Here is a 16967-nt window from a genome sequence, read left to right as displayed (position 1 = left end):
TCTGTCTTTTGGGTATAGGATTCTGCCGAATACTGCAATGCCCATGACACCGGAGAAACAACAACAACAGCAGCAACAGCAGATGATCAACAAAACACTACAGCAGCAGCAGCAGCAACAACAGCAACAACAGCAACAACAACAACAGCAGCAGCAACAGCAACAACAGCAGCAGCAGCAACAGCAACAAGTGATGCTGCAACAACAGCAGCAGCAGCAACAGATGCAGCAACAACCGTCACCACAACAGCAGCAACACCAACAGCAGCAGCAGATGCTAGCCCTCCAACACCAGCAGCAACAGCAGCAGCTGCAGCAGCAGATGCTGCAGCTGCAGCAGCAGCAGCAACAACAGCTCCAGGCACAGGCGCAAGCGCAGGCACAGGCTCAAGCGCAGGCCCAGGCACAGGCCCAAGTGCAAGCGCAAGTACAGGCCCAGGCTCAGGCACAAGCGCAAGCTCAAGCTCAAGCTCAAGCTCAAGCTCAGGCTCAGGCCCAGGCCCAAGCTCAAGTGCAGGCCCAAGTGCAGGCTCAACAGGTGCAGGCTCAGCAGCAGATGATGCAGCAACAACAGGCTCATCAGCAACAACAACAACAGCAGCAGCAACCACAGCAACAGCCTCAGTTGCAACCTCAGCAGCAACAGCAACCACAACTACAGCAGCAGCCACAACAACCACCACAACAACAACCACAACAGCAACAACTACAGCAGCAGCCCCAACAACAACAAGCACAACAACCCCAGCCTCTGTCGCAGCAGCAGCTACAGCAGCACATTCAGTCCAAGCTGCCCCAGATTGGTGAGTACACATTTTTTTGTGGGACATATTTACTCCTAGATAAAATTTGTCATAAATAATGTACAGGCTCGGACAAAACTAGGGAAACACCACAAGAAATACCTGCTCGAACATAAATGCAGATGCTGGCCGAGCCTGCAGGTTGTACTGTCGTGTTTGACCTCGGGTGGCACCCGTGCAGTGTCCTCAATACATTTAGTGTGTGTTACGATCGGAACAGGTGATCTGTGTAGTTATAAGTGCACTGTGTCAGAGCTCGGTGCGTTCGAATGCGGGCAAATTGTCGGTGCTGGGACGGTGGGTGCTCTCTTAACTAGGGTACCCCAAGTGTTTGGTGCTCTGAAGACTTATAACCGTACAGGGAACGCGGAAAAGTGTCACCTCGTAAGTCGACATGCGGACGGAAGTCTGCGACGTGCGATCGTGACGGACGGTCGTCGGAGACGATCGTAACAAAAAATAAAAGGACGACAGGTGAAAATTTGCTACAGAACTGTACCGTAGGTCACACTCACGAATCCTGTTGGCACCTGAACAGTACGAAGAAAATTTCGTAAGGAGGGAATTGCCGGTGAGGTGGAATTCCAAAGCCAACTTTCCAGCTTGTGGACCAGTTTACGTCCCAAGTGTGGAACGTGGTGGGGGTTCGGTGATGATTCGGGCAGCCACATTGTGGTGTTCTGTGGGCCCTACGGCTGCTCTGCACAAGGTTTCATTACTTTTGAGGATTAGATGACCATTTCGGGTGATCGGATCTGTCCCACGTTACAGTGGGGGGCTGAGTTTGGCCAGAAAATTAAACTGTCTCCAAGTAACAAATCAACTACACCCCATTAAAAATCTTTACTGCCATTAAAATTTTTGATACTTTGCCTTTGGTGTAGATTGAAAGTAACCTGTCGCAGGCAGAGCTGTTCTACCACATCTACTATTTCCTGTGCAATAGAAACTGCTGATAGTATCCAGAAATCACACTTGACATAGTCCTGTCTTTGTCAGACCTCTTTTCAGTTACACATAGAATATCAATATCGGGTTTGGGACTCACTAATTCAGTCTGGACTAATTTATTTTTCAGAGACTGAGGATTGTGGTGTAATGGTTCGTTATTCTGGAAACCTAACTTGTAGATGACATCACTAATGAAGCACTTCATCATTAATGGGACATTTGTTTTAAAGGAAATGTTTTCATGAAACCGTTGGGATGATCTTCGCCAGCACTAGATTTTGTAGTAGGTGATGTAACAATTTTTGTCACATCTACTACAGTTGACAGAAAAAGGGATTTCATGTCTATATTTCAACTGTTTTTTGTGTTACAAATTTTTTTAAAGACTATTTGGATGAAGATACGGTGTTGTATGACACATTAAGCCAGTGCCACTGACTCAAAATTACTGATGTTCAGAAATAGTTTGCACAGATTGGAAAGCTGTTCATTTCCACATTAATCTCTTTGTGCACACATCGCAGAGTAAGGAGTCGTAGCAGTACAATTACAAAGGTAACATTTCTGCATGTCAGATAACCTGAGTACTCCTTTAGCTCTCCAAAAGCAACTGATGTTTCGTTACTGTATGTAAGCTATGTTTGGGCAATAATGGCATTAAGTCCATGTAAACTAATTGGTTGATCAGAATTGTAGATTGCATCAAAATACCAAAAGTAGGACCTTCCTATGTTGATACATTTCCAAGTCTCGAAGGCTTCTCGGAAAGCCCGGGTCGACACCCTCAGAACTGTGTCCTTTCGAGGGTGTCGCGAGCCAGGGAAACGACGGAAAGTCGGGTGGAGTGAGGTTGCGACTGTAAGGGGGCTGGAGCAGTGTTTCCACATTGTTTTTTGACCTGATAATCCGTCATTGAGAAGGCCGTGTGGCCGGTAGCATTGTCGCAGTGCAGGTTACGGGAACAGGTGACGTGTGCCTTGATGTTTGCAGTCCTTTTTCTTTTTCAGCATTTTGAGCACATCCACATAAAAGGCAACTTCGATATTCTGTCTGGCATGTACGAACTTGTGGTGGATGATACCACTGACATTGAAAAAGATAGTGGTCATTCCGAATGTTAGTGCTATCATTTTACAGATTACACACATTGCGTCCTTCACAGCATGTGTCTTGCAGCAGCAGGGTTCTTAAGATTTATGAAACAATGTGTGCTTTCACTTTGATGGTTTTGTGTTGCATTTTTTGACAAACTTTCACTGTACACACATTATTAGTTACAATTTATGCAATGAACATTAACATCTCCCTTCTTCTATATATATGTATTTCTCTCTCTCTCTCTCTCTCTCTCTCTCTCTCTCTCTCTCTCTCTCTCTCTCTCTCTCTGTCTTGTACTCTACTTTTACTTAATTTTTTTTTTATGTGCTTGAGCTATTCCTCACCATGAACAGTTAGTGATATGTATCTGTCTTCAAATACCGTGATTGCATTTACAGACAAATTGGAGTATTTTCAAATTTTTTACAAATGTGAAGAAAAGTGCCATTTGGTACCACAGTAGCTACAGCTCGGGGAAGGCAAAAAGACAAGTACACAGTAGGTCGTACCCAAATTGGGACAACACGACTCTGCAGAGTGTACGACATTGCCGAAATCGACGTGTTCTCCATTTTTGCTAGAGGCCCGAGGTTGTCGCTCGTACCTGACACGGCCCGTTCTGCGAGTGTACTCGCATATTTGGAAGTTTAAACATTTTTCAGAGCCTGACGAACCTCGCTCTGCCCACAGTGATGCCGACCGTGCAGACGCAGACGCAGACGCCGGCTCCCGCCGTGCTGCCGGTGGACACCCGCGGCCCGGCCACGCTGCCCGCCGCCGCGCCGGTCGTCACTGCCACCGCGGCCGCCCCCGCCGCCACGCCTCCGCTGTCTGCTGCCGGCCTGCAGCAGCCTGTCGCACACGTAAGTGCATGCGTGCGCACTCTCCCAGCACCTGCTAGTTCATATATTGGGGTCTATATAGTGGTAGGAATGGAGGTTGTCGGTTGTCAGCAGTGGTGTTGAGTGGTTGACATGTACCTAAATTAAAATTGTTTGGTAGTTGCTGGACAGTATCCTCACTCTGAGCTAATTCAACACTATAAGAAAATACACACACACACACACACACACACACACACACACACACACACACTGCTTCACACTGTGACAGTCCTGCCATCTTGGTGTTAGCACAAAAAATGTCTGACAGCCTTGTCAATCATTTTCCATACTTTATATCTAAAAACAAAGATGATGTGACTTACCAAACGAAAGCGCTGGCACGTCGATAGACACACAAACAAACACAAACATACACACAAAATTCAAGCTTTCGCAACAAACTGTTGCCTCATCAGGAAAGAGGGAAGGAGAGGGAAAGACGAAAGGATGTGGGTTTTAAGGGAGAGGGTAAGGAGTCATTCCAATCCCGGGAGCGGAAAGACTTACCTTAGGGGGAAAACAGGACGGGTATACACTCGCACACACACACATATCCATCCACACATATACAGACACAAGCAGACATATTTAAAGACAAAGAGTTTGGGCAGAGATGTCAGTCGAGGCAGAAGTGCAGCGGCAAAGATGTTGTTGAATGACAGGTGAGGTATGAGTGGCGGCAACTTGAAATTAGCGGAGATTGAGGCCTGGTGGATAACGAGAAGAGAGGATATATTGAAGAGCAAGTTCCCATCTCCGGAGCTCGTTTAGGTTGGTGTTAGTGGGAGGTATCCAGATAACCCGGACGGTGTAACACTGCGCCAAGATGTGCTGGCCGTGCACCAAGGCATGTTTAGCCACAGGGTGATCCTCATTACCAACAAACACTGTCTGCCTGTGTCCATTCATGCGAATGGACAGTTTGTTGCTGGTCATTCCCACATAGAATGCATCACAGTGTAGGCAGGTCAGTTGGTAGATCACGTGGGTGCTTTCACAGGTGGCTCTGCCTTTTATCGTGTACACCTTCCGGGTTACAGGACTGGAGTAGGTGGTGGTGGGAGGGTGCATGGGACAGGTTTTACACCGGGGGCGGTTACAAGGGTAGGAGCCAGAGGGTAGGGAAGGTGGTTTGGGGATTTCATAGGGATGAACTAAGAGGTTACGAAGGTTAGGTGGACGGCGGAAAGACACTCTTGGCGGAGTGGGGAGGATTTCATGAAGGATGGATCTCATTTCAGGGCAGGATTTGAGGAAGTCGTATCCCTGCTGGAGAGCCACATTCAGAATCTGATCCAGTCCCGGAAAGTATCCTGTCACAAGTGGGGCACTTTTGTAGTTCTTCTGTGGGAGGTTCTGGGTTTGAGAGGATGAGGAAGTGGCTCTGGTTATTTGCTTCTGTACCAGGTCGGGAGGGTAGTTGCGGGATGCGAAAGCTGTTGTCAGGTTGTTGGTGTAATGCTTCAGGGATTCCGGACTGGAGCAGATTCGTTTGCCACGAAGACCTCATTACCTTAGCCAGCTTCATCCTGACCCACAACTTCTTCACTTTTGAAGGCCAGACATACCAACAATTAAAGGGAACAGCCATGGGTACCAGGATGGCCCCCTCGTACGCCAACCTATTCATGGGTCGCTTAGAGGAAGCCTTCTTGGTTACCCAGGCCTGCCAACCCAAAGTTTGGTACAGATTTATTGATGTCATCTTCATGATCTGGACTCACAGTGAAGAAGAACTCCAGAATTTCCTCTCCAACCTCAACTCCTTTGGTTCCATCACATTCACCTGGTCCTACTCCAAATTCCATGCCACTTTCCTTGATGTTGACCTCCACCTGTCCAATGGCCAGCTTCACACGTCCGTCCACGTCAAACCCACCAACAAGCAACAGTACCTCCATTATGACAGCTGCCACCCATTCCACATCAAACGGTCCCTTCCCCACAGCTTAGGTCTTCGTGGCAAACGAATCTGCTCCAGTCCGGAATCCCTGAAGCATTACACCAACAACCTGACAACAGCTTTCGCATCCCGCAACTACCCTCCCGACCTGGTACAGAAGCAAATAACCAGAGCCACTTCCTCATCCTCTCAAACCCAGAACCTCCCACAGAAGAACCACAAAAGTGCCCCACTTGTGACAGGATACTTTCCGGGACTGGATCAGATTCTGAATGTGGCTCTCCAGCAGGGATACGACTTCCTCAAATCCTGCCCTGAAATGAGATCCATCCTTCATGAAATCCTCCCCACTCCGCCAAGAGTGTCTTTCCGCCGTCCACCTAACCTTCGTAACCTCTTAGTTCATCCCTATGAAATCCCCAAACCACCTTCCCTACCCTCTGGCTCCTACCCTTGTAACCGCCCCCGGTGTAAAACCTGTCCCATGCACCCTCCCACCACCACCTACTCCAGTCCTGTAACCCGGAAGGTGTACACGATAAAAGGCAGAGCCACCTGTGAAAGCACCCACGTGATCTACCAACTGACCTGCCTACACTGTGATGCATTCTATGTGGGAATGACCAGCAACAAACTGTCCATTCGCATGAACGGACACAGGCAGACAGTGTTTGTTGGTAATGAGGATCACCCTGTGGCTAAACATGCCTTGGTGCACGGCCAGCACATCTTGGCGCAGTGTTACACCGTCCGGGTTATCTGGATACCTCCCACTAACACCAACCTAAACGAGCTCCGGAGATGGGAACTTGCTCTTCAATATATCCTCTCTTCTCGTTATCCACCAGGCCTCAATCTCCGCTAATTTCAAGTTGCCGCCACTCATACCTCACCTGTCATTCAACAACATCTTTGCCGCTGCACTTCTGCCTCGACTGACATCTCTGCCCAAACTCTTTGTCTTTAAATATGTCTGCTTGTGTCTGTATATGTGTTGATGGATATGTGTGTGTGTGCGAGTGTATACCCGTCCTGTTTTCCCCCTAAGGTAAGTCTTTCCGCTCCCGGGATTGGAATGACTCCTTACCCTCTCCCTTAAAACCCACATCCTTTCGTCTTTCCCTCTCCTTCCCTCTTTCCTGATGAGGCAACAGTTTGTTGCGAAAGCTTGAATTTTGTGTGTATGTTTGTGTTTGTTTGTGTGTCTATCGACGTGCCAGCGCTTTCGTTTGGTAAGTCACATCATCTTTGTTTTTAGATATATTTTTCCCACGTGGAATGTTTCCCTCTATTAATTTTCCATACTTTGTAATACTGTACAGGTGAAACACTAACAATGGGGCACTGCTTCCAAATAATGCAGGTGAACACTAGTTCTGGTGTTGAAATAACCATTTATTCTGCATTACAAATCATTTGTAAACAGCTGGTGGTTCAGACACTGACAAAAGTGTGTAAAACTTGTGCAGCCTGACAAAGGTATTGCTCACTCTAGCCAGGACGGTGTACTCTTTTTTTTCTACCATCGGTGGTCTTCGAACTGCGGCACAGCTGGTGAGGAAAGTAGACACTGTCCGGAGTTAGTCGCGAGGAGTGTGTAGACTCGTGCAGGAGTGAGGACTCGAGGTGTGTGGTCACATTAGACATTAAAGTGGACAGGGAAGAGACCGAACAATATCACAAGTGATATATGAAGAACATGTCTTAGGTCAAATTATTTGTGTAACTGGAAAAATAATCGCAGGTAATGGACGTACATGTACGAAAGGCAGAATTACAATTCCAACGAGATGCACGTAAGAGCTAGAAATCGTAGTGACTGATACTCGTAAATAAATTCCAAAATTATTGTGAAACTGGACTCAAATCGTTATTATTCAGTATTTTCTTAGTACATAGTACTAATGTTGATCTTAACTGGGGTTATATAGGTTAGTACACCTGGTCACGATTATTAAAAAATGAATATGAACTATTGATGTGAGCCCTGCTAGTAATTAAACAGCCTGACGGCTGAAAATTAATTATTGTGATATCAGTCTACAAGGCATTACGCAGTAATTGTTCATGTGGGCATCTACGATTCCGGTCACCACTGCCGCAGATGCTCGAACTGTTGCCATTCGGAATCAGAGTGGCAGCTGTTTGGCACGTGTGGTACACGCGCACCTCTCTCCGCGTCTTGTCCGCACCTACCTGTGCAGCCCCTTCCTCTGTCACTGTCCCACCACCCACTACATTTGCATGTTTACTGGAGAACTACATTCCACACATTCACCTGACACAGGGTGTAGAAACTGCAATGGCACGGGACTGCTACACTGTCCCTGCTGCCTACGAGGTCAGTTCTGTAAGATCTCGAGTTATGAATGAAGGTGGCATCTTTTTTAAAACCCGAGTCATTTATTTTTCACCGTAGCTCCTTTTTAGGATATGCACTTCCACTGTATCCTGACCAGTCTTTTTTAAAAAGAATCCTAGCACAGTGGACTCTAATGTTTCAGGAGCAAGCGCGTGGCATATTATGAACGCAGTGATGATAAGTTGCCTTTGATTTATCATTTATTTCACTAATTTACATTATGTGACAAAGTGATTGCAAGTAAGATTTAAGCTTACGTTTGGCAATAGTTACATACATAGTTACAGATTCTGATTTGTTACACTTGAATAATTTACTTGCAAATTAATTGTCTTCAACCTCGGGAGAGAAAGAGAACTGTTAATTGAGAGTGACCTTTGCAGACGAAATCATTACAAGAGCCACATCTTATTGTTGTAGGGCTGTTCTTTTCGCATCCACATCTACTTTTTTCCCTCACTGGTTGCTCTCATTACACAGATACACGCTAACATCAGCTGCTAAACGTAGTATCGCACATATTTCAATACGATGTGGTTGCACGAGTTGAAAAGAAGGGTTTTTTAGAAAAACTCGATGTGGGTGTTTCCCATTCTTCTAATTTGCTCAAAATAACACCTGCGCATTGATACCAGCCGCGTTCGACAATGGGTGCTATACAGCCATTGTCAGTCTTTACGTGTTCAAGTTACTGAATATTTATTGCACATTTGGTAGACAGTATCAACCCCACCCTTTGTCTTATTATAATTTTGTATAAAATCTGGATAACAGAAAAGTTTCTTGAACACTGGACCACAGCCGTAATTCACCCACTCCACAAAAAGGAGATAGAAGCAAGCCAGATAATTACAGAGGTATCTCTCTCTTAGACTGCACGTACAAGATTTTCTCCAGAATCCTATACAAGAGGGTCAAAGAGCAGCTAGAGGAAGAATTAGGTGACTACCAAGGAGGCTTCAGACCTTGGAGAAGCTGTGCAGAACAGATCGTCGGTTTAAAAATAGCCATTGCATAGTACAAGAAACGAAATAAACCTCTTGTAATATTCTTCGTCGACTTCAAAAAATCATATGACTGTATCCGTAGACCTTCACTATTAAAAGTTTGGAAGGTAGGAGATGATGAGGTACTGGTGAAAGTAAACTGTTAGGGTGGGTCATGTGGATAACTCAAATGATAGAGCACTTGCCCACCTAAGGCAAAGGTCCCGAGTTCGAGCCTCGGTCCGGAAACAGTTTTAATCTGCCAGGAAGTTTCATATCGGTGCACACTCCGCTGCAGGGTAAAAATCTGATTCTGATTACTATATCGTCAGCAAATCGAATGCAGTGTGTTTGTTTACCATTAATTTTGATACTTTTGGAACCTCATTTAATTGTTTTTATTGGACTTTATGCAAATAAATATGGAGAGAGGACAGAACTGTCAGTCTTGCTAGTCTATACCTGTTTTATAGAGTTTCTCAAACTGTATCCTCCAGTTCACCCTGTCAAAAGCCTCGTCTAGGTCATCGAATGTGGAGTGCTGTTCGTCCGAGTTCTCCTTTCCACGAGCATTCGTAGTGTCGGTGTAGCTCCTTTGGGCCCTTTCCCTTACCTAAATCCAAATCGGTTGTGAAAATTTCGTACAGAAAAGTGGAGTAGACAGTTCGGATTGACACACGAAATGACAGCACTGACGCATCACGCCGAGATACGAACCTGTGTCCAGCTGAAGGTGACGGTGTACACAAATTTGAGAACGCCGGCAACAGTGAAAGGTTCGAAAGTGTGAATTGCGCGACGCGGTGCAGGTGCAGAGCCAGCCGACGTTGGCCGTGCCCGCCACTCCCCCGACGGTGACGCCGTCGCAGACGCTGCCTGTCGCCGTCGCGCCGGCCGCGCCGCTGCCGGTGGCCGCCCCCCTCGCAGTCGCGGCCGAGGACGACCGGCAGCAGGTTCCCGTGGGGCCGCCCACTGCGGAGGTGCCCGTCCAGGTGGCCGTGCAGCCGGACGTGGCCGTGGGCCAGCAGCCCATGGACGTCGACGACCCGGTCGCCGTTTCTGGTGAGTGAGAGCGCGTGTGCGCGTGCCATCTGGCACCTTAGCAGTTCGGTGGGAACTCGCCCGCACCTGTCCGCAGCTCGCAGTTCTGTGGTTAGCGTCGCTGCCTCTGGATTACGGGGACCCGGGTTCGATTCCCAGCTGTGTTGGAAATTTTCTCCACCTGCGGACTGGGCGTTTGTGTTATCCTCACCATTTCCTCGTCCTTCAGAAAATGGTGAGGGTGACCTGTGAAAAGATGTTTATGAAATCACATTAAGGGTTATTAGAGATGAAGGTGCTACCATTTTGATTAATAATTTTCACACTGTACAGTCCTTTCCATAAATTTCTGTTTCATAATTTTGCTTATTTTATATAAAAATTCCATTACATTTGTGGATTTCTGTCATCGTGGGTTTTGTATTACTGATTTGACTTAACAGAATTATGTACATACAGAATTTCAAATAGTACAGTTTTGTAATCTTGCATTAAAAATATTGCTGTCTGCCAGTCAGTAAATGGTTTTAGATAATGGTTAATAAATGTAGAAGGACAACACAAGTTAAAATGTATTGAGTAGTACATTAAAATAGAGTATTTCTACTCCTGTATAAAACTAGTACTGTAAACTCCCCAAATTGATATTGTAGGAAATCTAATGCATTACAAGGACATTTGACACACAAGTTGCACTATTACTGACCTTAAAGAGTTTTTGTAGAAAAACGACATGCTTAATGTAACATGTTGAGTACAGTGAAGCTGAATGATCAGTTTCCTCACTCTGAGGCTTGTCTCATTTCATGTTGCAATTATGTCAAAATCACCTGATTTAATTTGACTACATTCCATTATGCTTTTTTGCTGTTCATTGTATAACTTCTTTTTCAGTGCATAATTTTTATTTATTTATTTTTTTACTGTTCCCTCTGTGCCCAGGTACATGAAGTTAATAGTTGAGGGATGACTGTAAGACTTGCTCTCATTGTCTCTCCAATATTTGTATGACATTTTTATTTCTATCTGTGCATGCTAAATTTTTGTTACTCCCCCCCCCCTCCCCCCTCTCCCTCCACTTCTGTTTTGGCCAACCACAGGCTGTGCAACAATTTCAGTTCCTTTATATTAACTCTTTTACTCCCTTCCTGTAAAAACTGTTTCATCTTCTCACCACTTGTCTTTCTTTTTTCGTTTCTTAAGATCAGTTCGCACCTCTTCCCTCCCTGCTTTTGCCCAGGAATCCTTCTAAATTTAATACTTTCCTTTTGAAAATATCTCTTTCTGCAGCTCTGCTTTAGTTATCTATTTCTGAATCTTTTCTACTCTCTCAGATTGAGCTTGTTGTTAATTTATTTTCATCGGTATTATTGTATTATGCAGGAAAAACTGCGTTCTATGTTTCGTGTTATATCTGTATGACCTTTTTTTTAGGCTGCTGGTTAACAAATCGTGCAAATCTGTTGCCTCAAAAATGTACGAAAAGAAATGTTCACAACTGCTGCTGCAGGTTTAGCAGCCACGGGAGTCACTTCCACGAAGGAGGACGCGAGGCCAAAGACTCCCGGAATACCGCCGGCACAGGAGCGCGACATCCAGCCGGTGACGGCGATGGAGTGCGACGACGCGCAGGCTGCGGGCGTGCAGGCTACGCCCCCTCGCCCCGCGGCGGCGGCGCCGCCCGCTCCGCCCGCCGCCGTAGCCCCCGACTGCCCGCCACAACAGACGGACGGCGCGAACGCCAACATCGCCCCGCCGCCACCTGCGCCCACGCCTGCGCTGCCCACCCTCAAGAGGAGTCGCGGGCAAGAGGTCTGCGTGCGGCGCCGCAGCCGCAATATTGCGTGCTCGCGTAGGCGGTTAAGCAGCTCGCGTACTGGCTCTGCTGGACAGTGCTAAGTTGTTACCCCTGCCTCACGATGAAATGTTTCATTTTGTTTCCTCCAGTTTAAATTCGTATGGTGCTTTATAGTGAGTAGAGTTTTCTCACAGTTCTACATTACAAAAGCACAATGAAAAGCTGTGAGAATTATTCTCATCCAGAATAAGTGTCCACTCTCTTGAGGAATGTGTGCTGCTTTTAAACTTCGTGGCAAATTAAAACTGTGCCCGTACAGGGATTCAACAGTTTATGGCTCGAAATGCTGTTCTTTCACATTGACAGTTCTCAGTTTTTTTTAATGTTATTGTAGTAGATTCAAAATTGCTTTTGTAGAAGGGAAAGCCAGAAAAATATATGTTTTTTGGTCTTCTATTCCATTTAATTTTTTTTCCTTTCCAAAAAAGGACTAGCGAGTAATGGCACGCAAACTGACAAAAATTACTTCGTGGGGCTGTTTTTATCAGAACTGATGGTTTCTCTCTCCCACTGACAAATTAAAGTACCTTACATGGGAAACACTTGTGTATTGTAAATAGCAGTTTTCACATTTACACAGTTAGCACTAAAATCTGACCTGTTCTGAAAAGAGTTCATAGATATTTCTTGTTATCACTGCTGCCTTCAAATTGAATTTCTTCAGCTTCTATAGAATTGTGGAAATATCTTGCCAATGATGACATATGACATGGTGATTTTTCATTTGTTCGGTCTGTAAATCGCCGAGTTCGAATTATTCGAGATTGTGTTGTTTCGGAACACTACTTTCCTCATTTGGTGTAACAGTATGAGATGGGAAAGACTCCTAGAGTAATTCCATTATCTCCTTACCTTCAATTTTCTTACTATGAGCTGCCATGCAAAAACATGAAGCTATTGACCTGACGGGAGTTACAGGTACAGAAAATTTTAAATGAAAATTTTCTGAAAAAACTTAAACATTTTGTGCTTCTGAACTGTTACTAGCATAAATAGACTTACCACAAAATTGGGGAGAAATATCAAGACCAGATTATACAGTAAACTCTCAAAACCAAGCACTGAATAACAGCCTTCTAACAAGCAAGCAAGCAAGCAGATGTTGCGAATGGCGCAAGTACTGAAATTTGAACTGCTCTGAAGCAACAGATAATACACCTGTAAGAGTTCTTGGATTATCAACAATCAACCAATACAGAATATTTTATGCCCTTTTGTTATTAAGTGGGGCTCAGAAATCCCACCAGTTCATAAAGGATTAAAATGATAACCTTTGTCTATCAGGGGTAAATGCTCTACCAACTGAGCTACTGAGGTGCAACTGATGCCCTGTATATTTCAGTCAGTAGAATATTTACTGCTGATAGGTGGAGGTGGAGAGTTCTGGTCCAGCACAATTTCTCTCTCTCTCTCTCTCTCTCTCTCTCTCTCTCTCTCTCTCTCTGCAACCCACCAAAACTTCTTCAACTGTGCAAATATCTCTCATCTCAGAATAGGTCCCCCAGCTAACAAGCTCAGTGATTTTTGTTGAGCGTATTCCAGCCTCTGTCTTCCCTACAGTTTGTGCCATTTAGAGCTCCACCTAGTATTGTGGAAGTTATTCTTTGATGACTCAAAACGGGTCCTGTCATTCTCCTCCCCCCCCCCCCCCTTTCTAGTCACTCTTTTCCACATACTTGTTTCCTCACTGATTTTATAGAGGACCATCTCATTCTCAGGCTTCCTTACTTCATTTTATAAAAACAGAACCCTTAAAGTATCACTTTATTGTACATCCAGGTCTGTGAGTCATTTAAGACTCATTTTTATCGGGAACCGGAAGAGGTGTGTGATTGAAATTTGCCACATATGAAGATCTACGTCCCTTGTCAGTGTAAATAATTTAAGCTTTTAAGCGAGTGCAGTCAGAAGATATGGCCATAGATATCACATATTTTGATACTCGCAAACTCGCTCATCGAAATGGATAAATACACATCAGGTCTCGTGGTCTAGCAGGGAAGGGTGTGCCTGGAAACAGGTCGCAGGTTCGAATTGTGGTTGGGTTTTTGAGCCCTTGTTTTAGCCCAGCCTTTACACGTCAATGATGTCAGGAGTCGCCAGAAACAACACACAGTTCGGATTCTATATGAAACTGTAGGTCTCCTTTCCCCTGTTGGACAACTGGGACAGGTTAGGGACAAACAATTCACCTAAATGACATCCGATAGGGAGACTTCAACCAGGGCATTGAGCTGCACCAAATTAATATCATCATTATCTGTATACCTGATTACATTTGCACGGAACACTCAGAGTGTGAGTCCTGCTTGGACTTGTCCAGGTTTTACTATCTCACCAGTTCCTGTAATTTTCTGCATCCTCAGTAACACTATGTCCCAAATTTTGAAATTCACATATTTTCACGGTTTTCCCACCGCCCATTGTCCACTACCGTACGACACTATGCTACAGATGTACATCCTCAGAAATTTCTTTCTCGAACTGAGGCCTACAGAATTTTGTACTAATATAGTTGACTCCTTTTAGCAAGGAATGCGTCCCTTGCACATACTAGTCTGCTTCTTTCATCGTGTTTGCTTTATCCGTTGTGCTTTATTTGTTGTGCTTTATTTGTTGTGCTTTATTTGTTGTGCTTTATTTTTCTTCTCGTGTAGCAGAAACGTTGACTTCGTCTTCTACATGTTGTTCTCCAATTTTGATGTCTTGTCCTTGCTAACCTGACTTCTTCTACTCCTTGTGACTTTTGTCTTTCTTTGATTTACCCTCAGTCTGTTTACTGTGGTCGGTGTACTGTCCATTCCATCAAACAGGTCCTCGTAACTACCCCTCCATTTCACAGGGGATCGAATTTTCGTCATAGGATGTAAACATTAGTTCCACAACAGAATTGCATCACCTGCAAAATAGTGTCCATCGGGGCTAACGCGTCCATTCTCTGTACACGTTAAAGATCTTTTGGCGACCGTGTTTGCCAATTACACTGTCTAGAATCGAGTTTCCGTCCCTTCTGTACCGGTAGTTAGTGAACAAAATATATAAATATCGAATATCAGATTGCAGACTGTAGTGAAAAGAGCCCAGTATGTGTTTCTTTATGGAGAAGCATTGTCAGCAGCAGTCTAGTCTCCAGGGTACGTCAGGGTGATGTGGTGCGGCTGATCCTTCTCAGTATACGCGGTATCCCTTGTATTTCAACCGCCACAAGTGACTTTTCCCCAAAAGTAAACAAATGAAAATGACACGGGCCCAAGTTGGGACCGTACGTAGGACAGTTGACGACAGTTAACCCGAAGTGTCAGACTGTCGCAGGTGTCGCGGCGCTCGCGTGAGGTCCGGTACCGACGTGCTGCAGGAGGGAGGATCTGTGTGTGGACGAACTCTTCGGGTTCGTAGCTCCAGGAAGTCGATTACAGCACGGTGATTCTCGTGCACTGACATACTTAAACTCTGCACCGCTACATTACAGATGACAATTCGGAGCCCTTTAGTGGCGTAGTACTGCAAATGTGTCGACGTGAAGAATAAAGGTGTGAAATGCTAATAATGTTTGTTTTATTTAAAAAGGTTGAAGAGATTTCCTATAAAAAAACTTCAAGGCATTTCTACTGTATAAACAACAGAACTTCTTTTTCAATTTTTTATCGGTGATTCGCTTCCTCTCCTAAAGACTTGCAAAAATGTATCACAGTGTACCATTCTCGTAAACACTACGTTATTAAAAATGCGACACAAAACTGACTGTGATTTTTGTGTGTACTAGGACACGGGCAGGTACCGAGGGTAATGTAACACATTCACTTGCAGCAGTTGACAGAAAACGAATGAAAATACATGCCAGCTGTATATTAGTACAGAAGAGTCGAAATAAGTTTTATGTTTCATTTTAATAACATCCTGTTTACAAAAATGGTACACTGTTACACGTTTTTCAACAAATCTTGGGGACAGGTAGTGAATTACTGAATAAAAAAAATGTAGGGTGCTATTTGAAAAAAATGTGCTGTCGTTTTTATCTTTGTAAGGGACAAAATTACAAGAATAGCAATTGTGCCGGTTTGAGTCCCCCTGGTAGCTAAAGAAATGTATATTTTTTATTTTGCTTATGAACAAACAGGTTTTTATAATGGTGAAGATAAAGGAGACTCTTTTTGTACATAAACTGCCTGGTGGATAAAGCCGAAAGCGCCAGTGAAAGTGTTCACACGTGCCGAATTTGTTGGTAACTTGTTACGAAATGCAGAGTGACTTGCTGATGACCAGCAAGTGACTGTCAGCATAAAATCCGTTGTGAGTAAAGCCTAGTTTACACAACAACACTAGGTTGCAGGTAACTGTGCTACCGGCCACTGCGCAACTCGGGTCGGTGAAACTAAACACTTTCTGCACGTTCCAACTTTGGCGACACTAGTTGCACGAGTTTTGAGGTTATGTGTATCCGTAGCGTGTAGACAAACTGAAATGTGAAGTGGAGAATGGAGAATAATGTTCACTTTTTGGATAGATATGCTTTTCGTAGAGGTTTGTGGGATTTCAGTGATGCTGATTACAAAAATAAGCAACATATTGCTGCTCCTGAGACCTTCACGTGTGATCAGTACATAGATAGATTGAAAATGTCTGAGCTGCAGGGCCAAATTTATTGAATTAGGGGCGCATATACAACTGAATGAAGAAACATACAAGCAAATGTAATTCTAGCTGTGATAGTACTCTCATCTGCAAGACTAAAATCCTATCATTTGAGTTGGCCAACTCTCTCTCTCTCTCTCTCTCTATCTCTATCTCTATCTCTATCTCTATCTCTATCTCTCTCCCTCTCTCTTCTTTTATTGTTTTGTAAGGGATATTGTTGACTGGAGGGAAGGCTACACAAATCGAGAAACTGTATTCTTTATTCAATATTCATCTATTTAAAATTTCGCAGCAGTGCTCCCCATTCACATATGTTTGAATTTTGAAATATTGCCACTGTACAGATCTATCTTCAAGAGAGTAGTTTGCAAACCATTGTCTTCTCAATGCACCCTGCTTCGAATAATTACTGCTTTTAATGTTAATAATTATTACTGTTAATGTAA

The 16967-nt window shown here is 44.5% G+C and overlaps 1 protein-coding gene across 1 annotated transcript in view; it reads left to right on the top strand.

Annotated features, from left to right (window-relative positions):
• Positions 1 to 16967, top strand: part of LOC126213360 (polyhomeotic-proximal chromatin protein-like) — a 367100-nt gene that overhangs the window by 320220 nt on the left and 29913 nt on the right. The window contains exons 14-17 of the mRNA XM_049941064.1: positions 19 to 803; positions 3543 to 3715; positions 9797 to 10049; positions 11539 to 11840. Of these exons, the coding sequence (XP_049797021.1) occupies positions 19 to 803; positions 3543 to 3715; positions 9797 to 10049; positions 11539 to 11840 (1513 nt within the window). The remainder of the gene's footprint in view (positions 1 to 18; positions 804 to 3542; positions 3716 to 9796; positions 10050 to 11538; positions 11841 to 16967) is intronic.

Source organism: Schistocerca nitens, chromosome 11 (genome assembly GCF_023898315.1).
Source record: "Schistocerca nitens isolate TAMUIC-IGC-003100 chromosome 11, iqSchNite1.1, whole genome shotgun sequence".
NCBI classification, from domain to species: Eukaryota; Metazoa; Arthropoda; class Insecta; order Orthoptera; family Acrididae; genus Schistocerca; species Schistocerca nitens.
Note: the sequence above shows the minus strand (reverse complement) of the source record. Positions and strands in the feature narration are given on the sequence as shown.